General features: G+C 39.4%; 1 protein-coding gene across 1 annotated transcript in view; it reads left to right on the plus strand.

The window, feature by feature from the left end:
- nphp4 (nephronophthisis 4) overlaps positions 1-15,679 on the plus strand; it is a gene marked incomplete at both ends in the record, with an annotated part of 169,585 nt that overhangs the window by 106,412 nt on the left and 47,494 nt on the right. The window contains 3 exons of the mRNA XM_083919301.1: positions 3,712-3,869; positions 6,182-6,373; positions 11,643-11,830. Of these exons, the coding sequence (XP_083775427.1) occupies positions 3,712-3,869; positions 6,182-6,373; positions 11,643-11,830 (538 nt within the window). The remainder of the gene's footprint in view (positions 1-3,711; positions 3,870-6,181; positions 6,374-11,642; positions 11,831-15,679) is intronic.

Below are 15,679 nucleotides of genomic sequence, written 5' to 3' on the forward strand. Positions count from 1 at the left end.
TATAAAAAAACTGTTTCATATATATAAAATTGCACTGCTAGTAAAACATTGAGCATTTGTGGTAACATTTCAACCATTGCACTTTCTTTATACCATTAAATATGACACATGAACAAGTGAAATAATCATTCATATCAGTTGTTCCTCATGCTCTACATTTGCACATGCAGTACGAATTGACTTCCAACTATCAGAATTCTCTGATTCAATATTACCTAATGTCCTGACTTCTCTGCAGCACCCCAAGATAATAGTGAATTATCTTCACAATTACTTGCAAAATTATGTGTATGATAATGTAATACAATTATTTAGAATCGAACCTTCTCACTTCTACACTGGGGTGTTTTATTCTGATTCACCAATTATTAAAAGCGCTGCTGTTGTGTGTTAGCATATTGTGTTACTTTGTTATAAAGGACATTAATGTTCTTAGTCATTTTATCTTTTTATGCCCCATGTTGTGAGAGGGGGAAATACTGGACGGTTTTGCTTCTTAGCCAGGAACAGCTTGTTCACTTGAGGATGCAGATAATATAAACCGAGAGCTCAGAGAGTTACTCTTCATTATTTACACAGTATTATATATCCCCAAAGCAATTTCAGTCAAAAGCAACTTGACTTGGTTTATTTGTCTAGGAAGACGTTTCACCTCTCATCCAAGAGGCTTCATCAGTTCATACACGCATCTGACCAGGCTGGGATTGGTCCCAGCCTCAGGACTGTTCCCAGGTGGCCAGTCCCAGCCTGGTCTGATGCATACATGAACTGATGAAGCCTCTCGGATGAGAGGTGAAACGTCTTCCTAGACAAATAACAAAGTTCAATTGCTTTTGACTGAAATGGGTTTGGGAATAACGATGACCTGGACAAATGAGAGGCACATTATTATATAGTTTGCAACAGCTGTTGCCACAAGAAATGGCATAATAGTACATGCTAAAACACTTTGTAACAGTGGGACAATTAGAGAAGAGTCTCACTCATTAATAGTGCATTTACTAATACTTATCTTATGTTTGCTTACATTAACTACCATAAAGCTACTGATCATAACAGACCAAGTAAGGCTGGAGCTGCAAAAGCCCTGTATGTATTTAATTGAGGATGGGTGTGTGTTTTTGCTTATGAATTCAACTTCTTATAATAAACAAATTAATGTGGCATTTCTTCTTTCAATGGCTGCATAAACTCGCTTTAATAAGGGTCACATCCATTTCCGCTAGATTCAACTGACAGTTGCTTGTTTCAACAAAGCAGTGCGCAGCTGATTCTGTGCAATGCTTGGAAACTGAAGAACACTGTCAACATTAAAGCATGATGCATTATAATGCCCTAGTCCCTCGGCTGCCATTAGTTTCCAGTTATGATACTCTAAGAGAGTTTTTGTGACATCCGTCGTGCATATATTGAGTAATTTAATCAGCTTCCAGATTTTATTGTTTAAACCTTTATTTGTCCTTGTCCATAACCTCAACACACCTGCCTATAAATATCAGTTGCTCCTATGTCATCACACAGCAGGTTCACATGCAGTATGAAGCCATTACTTTGAGCCTTTTAAACTCGCTCAGGGTTCTCCAGCATGCTTTTGCATCTTTCTAGATTATTATACCACAGGCTGTTTGATCAGAGGAGAACATGGATGTATTTGTTGCGGCATGACTTTGGTCGAGGTTACCAGCATGTTTGATGCAATAATGCACAGCCACGCATGTCCTCTGATAGGCCAACTGAACCATGCACATGTATCAAATAGTAGAAAAACACTTGACTGGGAAATGACACCATTAGCACTCCTTAGCTAATTATCTGTGCTAATACCCCTCCAGCTGCGTGTCTCTCAGTGACAACAAAGGGGATTAATGTTTGCCACAAAACATTAAAAAATGTTGAATTGATTCACAGGCATTAACAATTCTTTTTCTTTTCTTAGACAGCTGATGCTGTGAGGGAGAAAGAAGCAAAAATGAAAGTTAAAATGAAACATGGAGTTGTTAGTTCAGGCCAGGTTTGCTTTTACCTGAATACAAATAGGAAAATTCACTGTCCACATTTGAGCTTGTTCTAACAGCAGTAATGGCCCTAATTGTTTTATAGTATTGTACATCATCAAGTAAACACTTTACTTTATGAGTCCTTGGAAGTTTCTAGGATAGAATGATGTAATTTGATTCTAATTTTGTGAAAGCAGTATTGTCCTTGAAAGAAAAGCTTTTTTCAAACCCAAGCAAATATTCATTAGTGCTAACAAAGGTTGTTTGTTATTTCTAATGGTTTTCTTATTGCCAACCAATCCCATGACACAAACCAACGTACTGATCCAACAAACAAGTGCTTTCTGTGTATCAAAGCCTGACATGTCTCATTGTTGTCGTCCAAAAACTATTAAAAACATCAGTGAGCCATAATGTTGTACTGGGTGACATTTTCCTTCATTACGATAAACACACACACTATTTATGTTAAAGTCAATCCCACATACACCGTCCTGCTGCCAGAAACACACACTCATGCAGGACATGTGTGTTAATCCACTGCTGAAAATAGTCAGCAACAGATACACTATTTCTTACTATTAGATATATATTAATGAAACTAGGTATTTCTTGAAACTGGTTTTGGTCTTTTCATGTGATCTGCTAACAAACAATATATCATACAAATGACAGTGTTACATAGTGCAGTATGTTGCTGTATGTAAAAGCCTGGTTTGGACTTGCATACCTTATAGTGTTTGTTCTAAAGGTCGCACCGTCTGAACTGATGCATCACTTTACAATCTATCCCAGATATTCAGCCCTGCGATAGCTTGAGAGCATTTCTCTCGGTGATGAATTGTCTTCATGTCAACTTTATTTATGGAGCATTTACAAACAGGAGTGTCATAGAGGTCTTTGCAGGGACACAGAACAAGGGACACAAAAACAGGTCAAATCCAGTGTTATAAAATAGTTACATCCAGGACGCAATCTCAAAATTCAAACCAACATAATCTAATTAATGAATTGTAATTGGCAAAGCAGCTTGTGAGTGATTGACGAGATAAAGTCACACATCCACCCTCAGTCTTCTCCTGTTTTTTTCATAACTCACTTTGAAATAAGAACAGCAGAAATTCACGTCATCCTGTTGATTCATGGCTGCCCAAAATGTCCATTCACAATTTTTTGTTCCAACTAAATTATAATCTAGAAAAGCTGAAAAGTATTGGCAGCTAAACCTATGTTTGTATGTTGATTGACAAGGCTATTTAACGCCTTGTAAATTACAGATGGGCTCTCAGAATCATGGCAGACATTCAAGGGCTGAGCAAATGTAGAACAGACATGACTATTGTATGCTGAAGAATTGTAATGCTGCTGTCAGCGTGGCTACTAATTCTAACTCCACTACAAGATGTCTGTCTTAATGTTGTGTCGCTTTGTTCGAATGATGCAGTTGTATTGTCCATTTAATTTCTATGCATCCAGCTGCAAATCAGTCCCTTTCTTCCTGTGACTGTACTACGGTACTACAGTGCAGTCATTCATGTTGTTGCCTCTCCCTTTTCTTTGTTCACTCTGTGCGTCTCAAACATGGACATACCTTCTCTTGAGCCTCTTTATAGATTTCAACTAAAGACTAAGTGTTTTATTTAGCCATTTTAAAATCATATATCAGTTACTGGCTGATCATTTCCTCTATCTGTTTTATCCCGCTTGGGTGCAGGCCTACTCAGGTGTCAGCAACATCGCCCACCTGGAGATGGACCTCAAGCGGGAAGGGGATGCGTCACCCTCAGCTCAGGATGAAGGAGACCAACTTCATGAGCTGCCCTTCACCCCTGTCCATGCCCCTGTCATCACCCTGGGGATGAACGTGCCCAGGTGAGCCCCCTCGGTTAGGCATGGGCAATGAAAGTGTCTGAAACCAAAAAATTCTAACATTCAGTAATAGTTGCGTGGTCAAAGTTCAGTGTCAACAAACAGTAAAACATGTGAAAGTCAAAACATTAAATGTATTATTTAGTTTATGAACATGAAGTCAACTGTCTGTCATTAGGAGATATGGCTTTAGGTGTATACATCATTATCTGTTACATAAAATCTAATTTATTTTATTAATTTAAACAGTGCAGTGCCTGTCACATCTTAAGGTTTTAATACAACAACGTTATGTACTGTAAGCTACATACAGTGCCAGTCTGAGCAACACAAAAATATTGTTTTGCAACAACCAGTATTCAATGTTTTAATTGGCTATAACTAATCAAAACTCGGGTTTAGACTAATTGTCAGGACAAACCGGACAGGACTCAGGGTTTTGGACAACTTCTTGTAATCCAGGACAATTTTTACTGACATCTGTTCATCCCAATTGAACTAACTTGAGTATGTGAGATCATGCGCTCTTAACCCAAACTCTTGCTAATCCTGTACGAGAAGGGAGCGAAATAGCACTTCATGTATGTTGGTGCTGGCATCAGCTGTGGAATATGAATTGCAATAAAGAGGCCAGCTGTTATGTGTGAAACGGTAATCACTAGCCAGTATAATATGATAATAGAATTGTCAGCACTTTAGTGCAAAAAGGACACTGTTTTGTATTCCAGATATGTAAAGCCACTATGATTTCACCTTGACATTTTCTCACATTAATATTATGTTGTATTGTATTTGATGATCACATCACTACAGTTTGTGGTGTGGCTAACCTTGCCATTGCAGCACAGCAGGGTGACATGAGTGATACTCCTGTTTGACAGGAGACATTATTGAATGAAGCCTCTGTTTTATCTGGCCCATCGCTGTGGGACAGAGTACTTTGTTACCACAATAGTTCATTGTCTTGCTATCTACAGAGGGATATCGATCGGCTCATTAATTGGCAGCATGTGTTTACTGGGTGGTATAGAGTGTTGTAGTATGCAGGTGGATTCAGCTCAGAGCCAATTAAAAGCAATCGTTTTGTTAGACTTTACATCCCACTTAGGATGGTCTCAGCATTGTTTGTTTCTGTGAACATTCATTATTAGATGCAGCTGTAAGGAAGAGCTTTTGACTTTGATTTAGTGTTACTCAATGCAATGAGCTCACATTTTACAGAGTTTGGAGAAGCGATCTTAATGGCAGCACTAAAGAAGTCAGGTCTGTGGAGGAATGAGAAAGTCAGCCCTGCAAATAATGGGCACAGTAACTCAGATACAAGGCTTTGCATTAACACAGAGAGTCTGTAAATAAGCAGCTGGCATCCAAACAATCCCAGAGTTTGGATACAGACAAGATGCTGTTCGGTTCAGTGGGCTGAAACATTTCTGCCTCTTCACTCGCAGCCAAAACATCTTTCTGACTGTTTTGAGTGTGGAATGACCCACTTCTCTGAAAAGAACAATGAAGTCTAAAGAAGTTTAATTGAAGTTTCCATGCATATCTGATCGAGCCCCCTTTGAAATAAAAAATGATGGCTTGAATATTAATCCACTAAATGAAGATATAACTTTAAGAGCATGAAATTGACACAGCCGCAGAGTAAAATCTTCTTAATTAGTTTGATGAAGGCGTCGTTCTTTGGGCTCAACTGTTTACCTCTTGGACATAGGCAGCGTTACTGTTCTGATAATATTATCCTTTATTTCCCTGTGCTTGCAGTTTAGCCAGCCATCTGTGCACTGTGTTTGTCAAACAGAGTGTTTGGTGTCAGCGTTGAAAGTAGAAGTTATGAATGTTACCACAGTTGCAGAAAAACAGGTGGCCACTATGATTAGAGATAACTGCCAATTATGTTTGAAAATCCTGAGGGACCGCTTTGGCACTGCTCTCTCTCCCCTGGAAGCATCCTCGTGGTGCTGTCGCTTAACAGATATTGCTGACATCCTCATGCTGTCTGATCATTGTTCCACTGCAGTTTTGTTAAGTCCAGCCGGATATTGAAATGCAGGTTTAAGTTATCTCCTGAGAGAAAAACATCTTGAGTCACAATGGAACTGATTCAAGATAAACTGGGTCTGAAATGATGAAACAGCACAGTGAGATCCAAAAAAATGTTCTGCCTCATTTACAATCACAAATCACTGCAGTGAGGCCGGTGCATCCCAAGCTGAACACATTACCTCCTGCTGCTCGTAAAGCATCAGGAACGCCATTTTCCATGTGCAGCAATGGTTTTGGAATCTTCCTCTGATTTAACCCTTCTCCTCTAGTTCCTGCTCAGTCAGCTCCAGGAGCTCACTGGCCCACCTCTTCTCCGCTGGCTTCCCCGACATTGTGGACTGCAGTGGCCAGGTGGCGGATGTCCTGGACCCCACGGAGCCTGTGGCCTTTGACCCTCAGCGCGAAGAGGCGGATCCTCTACAGGACAACCTGCTGGTGTTCCAGTTCCTGGCGTTTACCAGGTGAGGCCTGTAGTGCTGGGTGACAGTGTTACTGTTGACTGATGTTACAAACTAGTTTGGTCTAGGGGTTTACAGTTATGGCTCTTATCACTAGTCCTAACCTGGAGTGATAGGAAAAACAAGGAAAAAAACATATTAAGGCTGCTTTCAAAACACCAGAGAGTATATTGAGGTGGTTCACTTACCAGATAGCAGGCAATTCTTAGCCTAGTCACATAGCTTGTTCCTCTCAGAAGGCAACGCCAGCACTGGTCTCGGCTCTCGGGATTGGTGAGTTACATCGTATTACTTGTTCACTTTAGGTTGTTGTCGGAGGGATCCTCAAAAACAGAAGTGCAGGTGGCCATGGGTTGGAATGGTGTGGTGGTCTGAGTAGCGTCTTCACAAGCTAGCGTCTCGTTTGCACACTCGCAAACACCATCTGCAAACGCTCTGGCAGGGACATCTTTTATAACACAGCCCACAACTATCTCTCAACATGAAAACAGCCTACAAGACAGATGAAGTATAGAAAAGAAATAAGATACTATAACTTTATCTCCTAACCCTTACACACTGCACAGTTTATATGCTTTTGACAGAGAGATCAGTAAAGATTTGGCCCAGATCCATTTCTAGATCATGATTGATAATATGCTCCTTAAATAATACGGGAAAAATTGTTTCCAGAAATGTCAGATTGGTTGCAGTCATTAATTTGAGAGCATTGTACTCAGGTCATTGCACACTGACCTGCTGACCGTGTAACTGTGTATAGGAATAGCTACATACTATATGCATGACAACGCCATTCCTGCCTTTAGATTTCTCTTTTCCTCGTTTTGAACTGCATCCAAAACCTCAATGCACATAAAACATGCAGCTATAAAGTTCTGCCAGTCATCCTCGACACACATGTCAAGTCCATCCCAGACACAGCTCACAACTGAAGACAACTTCAAGAAAAACACATAAACACATTTCCCGTCAGCACGCTCTTGTCAGTGGTCCATCACAGAGACCCTGGAGCCAGCGTCCCCCTGTCAGAGCGGACAGTGGAGGGCTGCTGATGGATGGAGACGAACATCACTCTTTGTGTTCTTCTCTCTTGTTATCAGCACCGTCAGCAGTTTGATGGACCCAACTCACATCTATGTTGTTCATCATAGACTCGCCATCATGCTGCCATGACTTCCTGGGTTTCCTTTGGCATTTTCTCAGTATATAAACAGACACACCTGCTCTGTCTTAAGTTAGGATTAATATATTTAGATCAAACTGTTTGGCCCTTCCTTTGTGATAATAGATGCCATTAACTTCATGTAGATTAACCTCAGGGGGCTCCAAACTTTTATTCCTATTAGACATTCCTTGTGATGTATTTATATAACATAACTGCTAAGGCTTTGCTGTTTTCAAGGAAATTATGAACCTTAAGATCTGAAGGGTTGTTGTTGTAAGGGTAGCAGAGCTCAACACATCAGCTACTCTAGGACAAGCGCCTGTCTGTTTGCATGTTTGATGTATTGATTAATGCAATTTTGCTCTGTTACGATGCAACACATTCTTATCAATAGGTTGATATCTTGCAAAATACAACATATTCAGGCAACAAAACAACTTGGATAAGATAAGATACAGGGTCTTAGTTTGGCTTAGAACTTTCGGGACACTCACACCGGTCCCACGGGGGAATTTTGTTTTTGTTTTGAGACCCGTCCACCACCCCGACCTGCCTCCCTACACAAATTTAAGCGCTCATATACTACGTACCCTAATTTCCTTCTTATCTGCGGACGTAATTTCTACAGTGCTAAATATGTGGATTACATACAAATTGTACTTGCTTTCCTTTTTGTAAATATATGTACAAACAGAGAACGAGGACAGCCTGGATGATGCCAGTGCAGCAAAGGATTGGTGATTGATGATGAAAAGGGAAAACAGCCAAGCAAGCTGCGATAACAAGCAACTGTCATTTTGTTAGAGGCAAAAAAGACATCTGAAAAGTGATGCAGCAACTATATTCTCTTTAAAGTCGTATTGTCTATTAATGTTTTTTAGTCTATGAAATGTTAGATATTAGTGAAAAATGCCCCCCCCAGCGGTTTCCCAGACCCCAAGGTGACGTCTTCAAATGACTTGCTTTGTCACTCTCTTCGTTTACTGTGGTTGTAACATGCAAGTGTTTTTTTCAGTTAATGGTTATGTTGCTGTGTGTAAGTCGGATGAACAAAAGTGTATGAAATACTTTGCTACATATATTAATACACAAGACTAAATAAATATTAATTAATAAATAAAACATAAAAAGAATGATTCTGGTTAGGGGACCCGGTGACATTGCCAAAAAGAAGTCCAACAGTCTTACGTAAACTTCCATCACAGTTTACAGGCTTTGCAGACTTTAACTAACCACACTGCAGTAGTTGCTTGTGCACACATCATGCAAAAAACATACCTGCAGCACAGCATCACTATGTTTACTCCATTCTGGCTGGACATCAAATCACTTCTCTCTGCAGACCAGTTGGAAGAAGTTTGGTAGTAAAAATATTGTTATATTGTAAGGTTACAACAGCAAATATTTGAAGCCCCTGGCTATGTTAAAAGACGATTGTATTATCAGGTGGAGGAGACAGTGAAACAAACATTTTCATAACAGAAAGTATGGATTTTACTTTTATGTGTTGTGAGGGTACAAAAGCTTTATTTGATTCTTCTGTTTCTTTTCAAAGCAATCTGAAAGCACATTCATGAACATACATTATGTTTCTCTGCAGCTTGCTGTGGAGTGGGCTGAGGGTTACCTCATAATTATGACAAACAGGTATGGCTGACAGGCATTAAGGCAGCAGCAGCAGCAGCAGCAGCACTTAGGCAGGCGGGGAGCCTGTGGATAGGCAGTGTAATTTCTCGCTCTCACCTAGGCGCCATAATTACCAATATTGTCTGTTTACAGAATGAATATTAATACCGGCTCCTCTGTAAAGATGGATCAGTGTAATATCAGAGCACGTGATTGACTGGGAGGTCACACACGACTCTTATTAGACTGCACTTTGAAATCTGTCTGTGGTCGTGGGGGGGCCTCCCAGCACTCCTTGCTCGTTTTCTTTCCTCCTCATTATTGAAGACCCGATGACTGAAAAACTAATCTGTTCATCAGATGGAAACAGAAAGAAACTCATCCTGAAACTCGCTCATTATTTAATACGCTCACTGCTGAATGAGTGCTTGCAGGCTCACCGGGACTGTATGTGGGCCATCAGCAGTTTGAAGAGTGTGTGTGTGTGTGTGTGTTTGTTAAATCACACTCAGAGGGGTGTGTTTGTGTGAAAAGGCACACACAACACCAGGAGGTTCAAATACTTTTTTTTCCCTCTATAGGACAATAAAAATGATTCCCTTTGTGTTAACAGAATACAAACACATTAATACTAGGGCTATCCCTCAAAAAAACACACATGTCCTAATTATATTAAAACATTGTGAAAACATTATGTCTACTTGTATAGGTGTATGTATTACAACATAAACATGTCTTTTAAAAGATCTACATTTGTATACATTACAAAATAAGCTAATAGAATCATGTCCTATAAACAGGGGAACTTAATTTGAAGATAGTAGATCTCTCTCTCTGTCTCCCTCTCTCTCTCTCTCTCTCTCTCTCTCTCTCTCTCTCTCTCGCTCTCTCTTTCTCTCTCTCTCTCTCTCTCTCTCTCTCTCTCTCTCTCTCTCTCTCTCTCTCTCTCTCTCTCTCTCTCTCTCTCTCTCGATTTCAAATTCAATTCAATGAGGTTGAATTCAAGGGGGCTTTATGGGCATGAAAAACAAGAGTTAACTTTGCCAAAGCAATTGAGCAATACAAAAAATAAATATTAAAATAAATGTACACACACATATAGGGCATTTTCCATAACAAATGTGAGGTATTATTTGCCTTACAAATAATCTCCCTCTCTCTCTCTCTCTAGAGCATGTAGGAGGCAGGACTTGTCACGGGTTACACTGCGGTCACGTAGCCTGTTCGTATATTCGTCATAAACAACCAAGTCTCTTGTAATCGTTGGTCTTCACTGACGGAAGTCGCCGAATTTCGTTGTCTCTCCAGCTAGACATTTTAAATCACCCAGTTCACATGAGTTCAGTCACTTTATGATCCCAGATGGGAAACTTAATTTGCAGTCTGAGTACAAAAAAATGAAAGAAACTGTTCAAAAACGAAAAGTACAAAAATGTTTCCTTGTGCATACAATATACAGAACACAATAACACACAACTTTACAGTATATGTGCAAATTAAGGTGAGTTATTGCACAGGGAACGGAGGAGCTTTTACTCTATTTCCCTCCTTCCCCTTCTCAGTGGTGGTTGCATTGTTGTATAAAGTCTAGTATATTTTATTGCATTTACTTTTTCTGTCTATGCTTTTATGAAAAATGCCTTTGAGTATCTATTAAGGCACTACACTAATAAAATGGATTATTACTATTATCAAAAAGCCCACTTGCTTGCTGTGAATTCTCCAGACAATTAGCTGTTCTATTCACACATGGATTCAATCGGACGTTACACAAACTTTGTACTACAGAGTACAGAGAGGTTTGGGTTAAGGTATTACTGTTTTGTTTTTTTACATTCAAATAATTATTTTCATATTCAAATGTCTTTTTTTTCGAATTGATATTCATATTCATTAAAAGCCCTTATTTATACTCACTTTTCGTCAAGGACAGACAGATTTCCGATCTTTCACAAATGTGATCACTAGTATTCATGCTGCTTTAGCTTTAAGAAGGAGCCAAGCTATCCACTTATAATGAATCAAAGGTGTAGAGCTGAGTTTGTACCTACTCAATCAGAAGTCCAATTTATAGCCACTTTTAAAGTGTGATTTACCACCTTAAGTTCTAATCCTCATTTTTATTATTGGGTTTTACTTTGAAGGAGCTGTAAAGCTGAATTAGCGGCTCTGGGAGGACGTGACAGACATGCATATTTGATTTTTTCATTCCTGGAAGTGTCTGAGGGAAATCATTAGCTGGAATGTGATTTACTCTTACAGGTTTCTAATGACATTTTCTACCATTCATTTTCAAATATGCATACCACTCTACTCCCAGCATAGATTTTATAATACAAATATCACAGGGTTAAATTGATCATATTCAGGGTAATAAATCAATCACTTAGGCATTTATTTACATGTAGAATTACTGTATTACTAATATTGCACTATGAACGATCATTATTTTCTGAATAATCAACATCTATCTTTTGCTAGAATACAGACGGCAGGGGTTGGTCCTGATTGGCCCAACAACGTCTACTTCACCTTCCAGTTCTATCGTTTTCCAGCAGTCACATCGCAGCAGCTCAAACTGCTGACCTGTAACAAGGTTCAACAAGGCACTGGTGGTCCTCTGCCCTGTGTCCTGGCCTCTATCAACAAAGACGGCACCGTCAGCTCTGGTAAGGATCCACCGCTGCTCATTTCCTCACTGAGATGGAGACTCAAGTCTTTAACTGGCCTCCCCAGTAAAAATTTGGGATGACTTTAACTGTCTGGGCGCTCAGGTCCCAACAGGTTGGATGTAGTTTGAACATCTTAAAGGTCCCATATTGTAAAAAATTAGATTTCCATTTCTTTTTTGATCATGAAGCAGTTCAAGGTGCTATATTAATACTGTGAAAGTATCAAAATGCACACAGCCTGTATTCAGAAACTGTGCCTTTAAATGAGCCGACAGGACTTCTGTACAGTTGTGATGTTATAACTATACTGCATACTGTAAGAAAGTAATGCTTTTGTCAACCAAAGAAAATCTTTGTCAACTAAAATTCATCTTACTCTTTAAGCAATTGGTTGGTCGATGGGGGAAAAAATTGACCAGTCAGAGGAGACTTGGCTTTTTCAGGTGGGGGGGGGCTAAAAGCGACAGGTGCTGAGTGTTTCAGATAGAGATAGAGGGTGAATAAAGGCATATTCAGACAGACAGTGTGAGTAAAAGACTGTAGAATGAACCTGGAAATTAGCATAATATGGGACCTTTAAAGAAAACTGCAGGGACTTGAAACTTGCTTGAGAAAACTAATCTATCACAGTGAACAACATGTAGAGTTGTGTTATCAATGCATGCTAATAAGTCTGATAATGTGAACTGACAAACTCATGCGTTTGCGGTGTGTTCATATCCATTTTGGAAGTCGGGAAATGTATCTATATAAAAAGGTATTGTATACTTTAGGAAACATCCTGCTATTTTTTTTCCTGCTCTCCATCTTAAGATTTTACAATCAGAGGCTACAAACTGCAAGCTCGTTCCACGAAACTCCATGACGTTCTCTTACGTAGAGACACTTCTCTTTCAATCAGCCGAGGGGGCGCTGATGATGTCAAGTCTATTCATGTATCAACTAATGAAATGGAAGAGATATTACAGCTTTTGACGGAGCGTGATATTGAGCACACAAACACCCCCCCACCCCTCCCCATTCCTACGCCTACCCATATTCTCCATTCCCCAGACACACCTTCTCGTCTAACTCAGTCAATATTTCTCTGTCTTTCTGTATTTTTCTCAGTCTATATGATCCATTCTGCACTTCTTCACATCCCTCCTACATTAACGCAGTTCCTTCTATATATACTAAGGCTGGAAGCCTCTCCACCTATTCACTCATGAGTACTGCACTAACAAAGCTTCCCTCTCTTATGAGCACTACGGTTATCACTGAACAGTTGTCCGTTCACAGCTTCTCTTGAGGTTAACTGGGTCATTCTTTCCTTAGGTATCTAAATCTGACTCATCTGTCATTTGCAACTTTAAAAAAGTTAAATTGTGTTCATTTACAAATGAGAGCTACCCTTTCTTATGAGTCTGCCATGGAATTCTACCTCAAACAAATTAGATTGAATTCAGAGGAATCTAAATCAGCTTTTTTGTCATTTCATTAAAGTGGATATGAGAAACAATTGTGAACCTTTGTAAATTATGTACATTTTAGTTCTAACTGCTCTCAAAGGTTCATCAATTAAATGCATCAGATTCCAAACACAGGCTGGACAAACGATTACACATTTGGATATACTCTGTATCGGATTTCATTGGAGAGATGGTCATTTTGTTTAACATTATCAATGTTTAAACACAGATTATGTTACCAACAAAATAAAAGAGAGTAGGCGGGAGAAAAGGAAAGATAACTGAAAGGAAATTTAATTTTGCTTCTCATGTATATGCAGTTCAACACCCAGGACACGTGTAAACATCTAGTCACATGGAAAATCAAATATAGTACAATAATAACTCACTGTCACTGAAGACATTTGAAATTGATTGAGGCTCCGGGGTTTTGTCAGTTCAGCCCAACTTGGTCTGGTATGACCACTAGCTTATGGTGCCTAATGTTGACAGACGTTAGATAGATACTGCTGTATGACTGAAAATACATTTTTCTGTCTTTTTTTTCTCTTACTTGTGTACACCTTTTAGCATTTCAGAATCAAATACACTGTGCCTCACCAGGAGACTGTTGCCTCCTGTTTGTGATCTCATTCAACTCGATTGGTCAATAACCTAATGATAGCGTCTACTAAGAAACCAACTAAAGTCAATCTTGGGAAATCAAGGGACATTTGATGTGCCATTATCCAACTGTCACTTGTGGCAGCAGTGATTGCTGTCCAATATAGGTGCTTTGGAGCAGCACCAGTCAATATTTTTGTACTAACCATGGAACAAATTACAAATGAGCAACACACAGTTATTAGCTGGTGAGGACAATCCTATATCTAGAAACTAATGAGCTGGATATTTTTGTCAAACCAGAGCGTGATTATTGGTGTTGTGTGGGTAAATGAGCAATTGGCTGCTAACAAGCAGCATAACTACTATATAAGGGTGTTTTCAGATTGTTTTGATTTTGGGAGGAATTTCCCTTTCAGATCTTCAAATAGTAAACTGACCATTCCTCTTCAAAGAGCAGTGATAGTTCATTAACATTTGTGTTTGTGTTTCAGCTCATGTCACTTCACTAGATTTAAGGTCATGATTTTGCATCTTTCGCCTTTTGTTGCTTTTCTCAGGGTCTTTGTGGAGGTAAAAGGCCCTGAAAACAGAAATAATGATATTCATTCAAATGAATGCTGGTTTCAGATAGTTGTTTTTTGGGTCATATCCAGATGCTAACCAAAGATTTGCAAAAGTCTTTCGAGGTGGTTAAGGTTTATCCTAGTTTATGTTAGGCATTGGTCTTGAGTGGTTATGGTGAGTATATGTCATCGAGAAGCAAGTCTTGCAAGAGTTTTTGCAGGTTTTTGCAAATCTACGTTGAGCATCTATGAACCACACAACCTAACTTTTGAGTACCTTTCCTGGTTGAGAACATACCCTGATTGGCAGGGTATAACATGGCTTACAAAACCTTTATCAAGTGCGGCATGGCTCTGAGGATGGCAGTGTTGGCCTGTCGCTGGGTTAGTCGGTCCACCACTTTGGTTCAGACATAATAACTCAACATCAACAATTGCATGGATTGGACATTGATGGTGCCTAAAGGGTAGATACCAATAAGCCAGCAAATGTTCCTCTAGTATCACCATTAGGTTAATTTTGCTGTTTTAAAATTTATACATTCATATAATTTCCCTTATCTCTTTTGCCAGTAAGCATGTTGAGTTGCTAAACAAAGATGTTGAACATTGTCAAACATTATACCTGCTGGACATCATGCATTGTCATAGTGAGCATGATGGGATGCTCCCTATCAGCTCAAACTGTAGCTTTGCCAAAGTACATGCTTGCAGAGCCGCAAGCGTGTCTGCAGGCTCTTTGTAGAGAGAAGAAGCTCTTTGACACCACTCCACCATGACTGCATGTTTCTGCAGTAAAACCAACATGGTGGTGAATTCGTAACTTATTCATTTATAGCACCATTGTAAAGAAATTACTATTGCTATTATAATACAGTGACACATCTCCTACATGTTACAGATAGTGACTGCTTTCCTCTTTTCTTTTACTTCTTAATTGGACAAATTAATTTTAATGTAGAACAGTGAACACACTCTTTATTAGCTGAGGTTTAAGTGATTCATGAATACATGAATGATCCAAGTATTGTACAAGATCAATGATCCACTGACTGCTCATTCGTCACTCCGTTTGAGTATTTGAAAGTGTGTGTAAGAGTGCGAGACAGAGGTTGAGAGAGAATATGGAATATGTCTGAGCTTCAAAGCTGCTGCAGTTGTTGCAGCGTTGGGATTCTGCGTCCTGCTGGGTGGAAGTTCCCTGAAAACTCATTGAATTCCTTCAC

Source organism: Echiichthys vipera (assembly GCF_963691815.1).
Source record: "Echiichthys vipera genome assembly, chromosome: 9".
NCBI lineage: Eukaryota > Metazoa > Chordata > Actinopteri > Perciformes > Trachinidae > Echiichthys > Echiichthys vipera.